The sequence below is a fragment of the Kryptolebias marmoratus genome, linkage group LG6 (genome assembly GCF_001649575.2).
Source record: "Kryptolebias marmoratus isolate JLee-2015 linkage group LG6, ASM164957v2, whole genome shotgun sequence".
Classification (NCBI taxonomy): Eukaryota; Metazoa; Chordata; class Actinopteri; order Cyprinodontiformes; family Rivulidae; genus Kryptolebias; species Kryptolebias marmoratus.
In genome coordinates, this window is record NC_051435.1 from 3228153 (window position 1) to 3233692 (window position 5540).

The window sequence follows — 5540 nt, forward strand, 5'->3', positions numbered from 1 at the left end:
TCCAGCCTGCCTCTCTGATGGTATGGGGGTGCATTAGTGCCTCTGCTCTCCTCAGGTCCAGATGTTTACAGACTGATGGAGATGCTACACAGAGGGAAACATCTGGAGCAACCATCAAATTCAAAACGACCTTATTTTCCCCTTAAAATGGCACAATTTATTAGTTTAAACATTTGATATCTTCTTGTGTTTCACTGTGAATAAGATATGGGTTGAGAGTATTCATTTTTACATTCTGTTTTTATTTACAGTTTACACAACTTCCCGACTCTTTCAGAATTGGGGTTGTAAAAAGAAACAAGTTTGGAAGTGGAATGTTGCAGAAAGTAACAGAAGTAAAATAAAAACAGGAGAAGAAGAAAAAAAAAACTGTGACCAGTGTGTTAACATTAAAAAATAAGTTTTGGTTGCAAATAGGATTCAGTTCTTGTCTGAATTTGAGCAAAAATTTAATCAATTTTGTAATTTAGTTATTTGTTTCATAGTGATGTCTTCTCAGTATGAACTATTCCCACTTAAACATTATTTTCCAGTCAGATTCAGAGCCTGGTTTCTCGTGTCCTCCTAACAGGAAAGTATTCTAAAAGCAAATAAAACTTCCTCCATTTCATCCTTTACTGTGTGAGGACAGTCTTAGCACCATCGTGGGGAAAAGCCAGATCCCAAACAGTGAGTCTGTTGGTGTGCACGTCACTGCGGGGCGAGAGGGATGCCTCTGGCGTCGGTCACCTGGCCCTCCTGCAGGTTTTTCACCAGCTGTGCGAGCCAGCGTTTGGTGGTGGTGTCGTCCTTCAGCACCTGGGCGAAGGTGCTGTCCTTCAGCTGGTCGGGGAGACACTGACGCAGCGCCTCTCTGGCTCTGAAGAGACATCAGTCAGGTCATTAGAGGAAACCTTCATCTTTCCAGCAGCTTGGAACAAACGATGTCAGGCTGCTGGTGAGAAGAGACCCTAAGATTTAAACTTTCATTTCATCTCTTTCATTTGGAAGCCTTTTAATGCTCGACTCAATCAGACATCAGAGGTAACAGTCATAGCAAACAAACTAAAAAAAATAGATTTTAGTTGTTTTCTTAATGAGTGACAGGATGTGAAGAAACTTTAGAGCCAACAATAAAACCCAGAAACCTTCAGCCTTCATTGTTGAGGGTTTGTTACAAACTTTTATCTTCCTTCAGGGCGGATCAAGCATTTTTTGCACAATAGTGTTGTTGTTATGATTTTATTTATAGAGGATCTCCTGGGTTATGTAAAAGGCTGCTCCTGATATCTAACACTGAAACTCCTGACGAGGCAGCGGCTGTACTTAGTCAGATAAACCGAGACGGCTCCGTCTATTAAAACTAAACGTTGGCAGCGAGACGAGTAGAGAAGGCTCAAACAATAGGTAAAGGAAGTTACGTAATTTTTTCCCCTTTTTAACCAGCAGCTTAAAACCAACTTAATATTTGCTTTAATCAAACTTTTGGCTTTAATCTAAAAGAAAAACGGTGTAAATCGAAGCGAAGCAAACAGAGAGACGGATGTTCCAACCGTGCTGCTTTGAAACATCCAGGACTTAATGGGAAGCTGCATACATTAAAGTATAATTATAAATGGTCCTTATTACTGTAAGTACTCAACAACTACTTATCGATAACGGAGAAAGACCCAGCTTTCTGCTCAGCAGTAAAAAGCCGAACAAGTCTGAAGAGTTTCCTAACTCGCACAGCTTCTAAACTTCTATAATTACTGAAAACCGCTCCACCATAAATGACGTGGAGCCGGAAAGATCAATAGTTCTTTAGGAAGGTTATAAACCAAAGTAAAGACTGCTGTTATAAGCAGGCTATTCATTTTACTCTTATTTATTTATTTTACAAACAGGTTTGCATCATTCTAAACAAGAAAGTAATTTTCTGTTACAGACTTTAGTTTTTCCTCTTGTCTGAAAAGAAAAACATAATTTCACGCAACATAAACATGTTCATATATACTGTATATAAATGTATCAAGCCTGTTTATTTTCAGCTCTATATAAGCTATAATAGGAAGGATTAGTAAAAACGTCTCTTTTTAACACAAAGGTGAAATCCTAACAGTTTCGAAGAATAATCCCAGATTAAACTTCGACCTTCTTCACGGTTCTGTTCAGACATTCTGCTGGTTCCTAATGAAGCTTAAAGTTGGATTTAGTACTCTGTAATTACAGTTTCCCCAGAGGTTGCCCATCATAAGCTGCCAGAGAACAAACTATTAACTTAAAAATGTTTTTTTTTTCCTGTTCTGTGAGGCACGAAGCTGGTGGATGCTGTTTGTTTACAGGACTATAAATATGAGACAATAATTGGCTTAAACCACCAAATATTTACAAAGATGACTGAGAAAGCTAATTAAAGTGGCAATAAATTATTTCCCTTTTTATTGCTGTTCAGTTGTCACCAAGGCTCCTCCTGGTGGTGAAACCTGACATTAACATTAAAGACGAATCTTTATGAGACAGCGTAAAGTTTTAATAAAGCTGCTGTACCTGAGGTTGTCTGACAGGCGCAGGTAGCAGCGGACGACGTGTTTCAGCAGACGGGCTGACGGTTCTTTGGAGAGCTGCAGCACCATCTTACCCTGCGGAGAGACCGGTGGAAACGTTACGGTGAGCAGGAGATCGGATGTCTCGTGTTACACATCGCCGTTCAGCAGCACTTACGAGAATCATGGCCACGTGGGAGAAACGCTCATACGTCTGACAGATATAAGCCAGGCCGGTGTCGTCCAGCAGGATCTTCTGAAGTATAAAAGTAGCAACCTGACATGCAGAAAAACAAAAAGGGAGATTTACTCAATGCTTTCATTTGCATTTTTTCTAAAAGAATAAAAAACACAAACATTTTGCCTGACAACAGAAATTATGATCACAATTCTTTTGAATTTGTCCGCTTTTATTATTTTAAGGACATCTGTAACATAAAGTTTGTATCATGATAAATAAACTCCACCTATAACCTATCTATTCATAAAAATGGATAGAGGGATGGATATTTTCCTACAGGGGTCAGACTAGATCAGTAAATCCTACCTACAGTCCCTCCACCTTACAAGAGAAGACAGAACGGGGGAGTTAATCAGAGTTCATAAAATTAGATCTACATGTGAAAAAATAAACTATTAGAGGATCATCAGATGCTTGTGTGTGGAAGAGACTCATCAAACTCTGCTGCTAGGATGTTACAGTCACAAATACATGAGCTTCAATAACCTAAATAATTCTTAAAAAATGGATTTTCTTCCTCTTTTTTGAGGTTTGGTGATGGAGGTAACAAGACCAGGAGGGAAACTCAGACTTCCTTCTCTCCGGCTCATCCTGAGGGACACCAAGGAGAGGATAAATCAGCTCTCCTGTGAGTTCTGGGTCTGCTACGGGTTCTCCTCCCAGTGGGATGTGAACCTCCAGAGGGAGGTGCCCAAAAAGCACCTCAGCTGACTCCTTTGGATGTGGAGGTCTACCCTAAGCTTCCTCGAAGGCTGAAGTATATGAGTCTTCTTCAAGAGTGAGTGAAATAAGCTTCCTCCTTAGGGTGGTCAGGCTTTTTGAAAAAGCACATCTGCACGAAGAGTGGATGCACATAGTTTTTTTTTTTTTAATCAGCACACCTTGTCAACTTATTTACTCTCTACAATTAGACCAAAAATAAATACAGGGTCTTAAATCAGAGAAAAGACATTCATATGTTCAAACTGAGGAGAAGGAGTTGGTTGATTCAGTCTCAAGAAAACATTTCTAGGTGACTGAAAACAAAAAGAGTTGGTTCATGGATAAACACACACACAAAGTCAAGATTATTTCCTCATTCATAACCTCAAACAGCCTTCAGCGCTCTATAACAATGAAATCAAAACACACCTGATATCTGAGCTCTCTAGTTATTATTCATTTAAAGATTGAGGAACCACTGAGTTAGACTACAGAAGAGGCGGATGTAATCGTTAAGTACCGTCTTGGAGAGTTCGCTCCCTGATTCCATGATGCGCAGACACAGCGGGATGATTTCAGTCGTGAGAAGGAAGTTTATCACTTCTTGCTCATCTGTTTTGACCAACGCACCTATTAAAACAAACAACAACAACAAAAAAATCTCAATGTCTGCATTTAAACTTTGAATTTTGACAACCAGCAGAATAAAACCTCTGAGCAGGAGGACGAATTACCTATGACTCCCAGGCTGGTGAGCCGCAGGTACTCAAACGGCCGTGTTTTGCTCACAGTGTGCAGGAAAGGATAAAGGAAAAGAGGAATGTGAGCTGCAAGAAAAGCTGACCTGGTGGCGAGAGAAGAATCACATGTGACGCAATATGCATAGACAAACATGCATCAGTCTGTAATCATTGTTGCAGTTTCTGACTCCTTTTACCGTGTCTCTGGATGAGAGGCGACACACTGCAGAAGAGCCAGGGCGTTACACACTCTGTTGGACTGATGAGCGGTGAGCGTCGGCGGGTTTATGGATGGATAGATGTTCACTATTTCCTAAAAAAAAAAAAGGAAACCAAATAAATGAAAGACTCTCCACTTCACCGCGAACCTCAGACGTCCGACAGGTGCCGGGGCTCACTTGCAGCAGGGCGGCTATGGTGCCGAAGGAGTGCCAGAGCATCGGCGCCAGGTCCGGGACCGACTCGCGCTTCTTGCTCAGCTCCAGGAGGGCGTTTTCTCTGGTCTCTGGGCTGGACAGCTCGTTGATCCATTGGTAAATCTTCTCCCGGTCAACCTGGGCCAGGGCTGTGACGTTAGTTACAGCCTGGAAAAAGCGGGAAAAATAATAATCTAAGACTTATATTGTTCCAGAGCGTGTTACTCTCAAAGTTAGCCAAATTCTTGTATGATATTTCTTTAGGAATCATCTTGTTGGTGGAAATTACTATTTTTTTAGGTTTCTTAAACAGTCATCCTAATGTTTATGGTTTGTTTTTTTAAGAAATACGAACAAGATGTGTGTATATTTGTGAAAAGCTGCTAAAAACAAAAAGCCTACTTAAAAAGAGTAAATAAAAGTCTGATTGCATGATTATCTATTATAAAACTCAAAGCCAAATTACGTTTGTTTTCCAAATAACAAATAGCTTAAATGCATTTTTATTTGTGATATAAGGGAGTCTTAAAAGACATTACATAAAGACTGTAAGATAGCATATATTCTGATGTTTTTAAACACATGAAAAGCTAATAGGTGTACTCACCGCTCCCGTAGTTAGCATCCTCTGAAGCTCTCAGTGCTCTCCAAATATTGCTTAAAACTACCTATATCTGCTAAATAAAAAAAACATAAATTGTTATTTAAATCTAAAACACAATTTGACCTTCTAATCTGCCTGCGATTCATGAATTAACAAGATCTTGTGTTTTTGTTCGTCAATGAATGCTACCAGGATACTAACATATTAAAGTATCGCGAGACGAGGGCCTCTCCATTTCCGTGTAAGGCGAAATATCGCGAGATTTGGATTGAGGGCACGCTGCCTTGCGTTGAACGGCGCAAGTATCGCGAGATGAGGGCAGAACGCACTCTC

The 5540-nt window shown here is 40.2% G+C and overlaps 1 protein-coding gene across 2 annotated transcripts; it reads right to left on the minus strand.

The window, feature by feature from the left end:
* On the minus strand, positions 1 to 5431 carry LOC108244307 (CCR4-NOT transcription complex subunit 9). Of its 2 annotated transcripts, none has more exons than XM_017430404.3 (8): positions 5211 to 5429; positions 4586 to 4771; positions 4385 to 4500; positions 4182 to 4291; positions 3968 to 4077; positions 2683 to 2781; positions 2509 to 2600; positions 1 to 859 (listed from the first exon to the last, which is right to left on the minus strand). In XM_017430404.3, exons 1-8 carry the CDS (start codon positions 5226 to 5228, stop codon positions 691 to 693), a joined length of 900 nt encoding a protein of 299 aa, XP_017285893.1. In that variant the 5' UTR covers positions 5229 to 5429; the 3' UTR covers positions 1 to 690. The 2 variants fall into 2 exon arrangements, with proteins under 2 accessions (XP_017285893.1, XP_037831862.1); XM_037975934.1 differs by having other exon boundaries at positions 821 to 931; positions 5211 to 5431.
* Between the last annotated feature and the right edge of the window lie 109 nt (positions 5432 to 5540).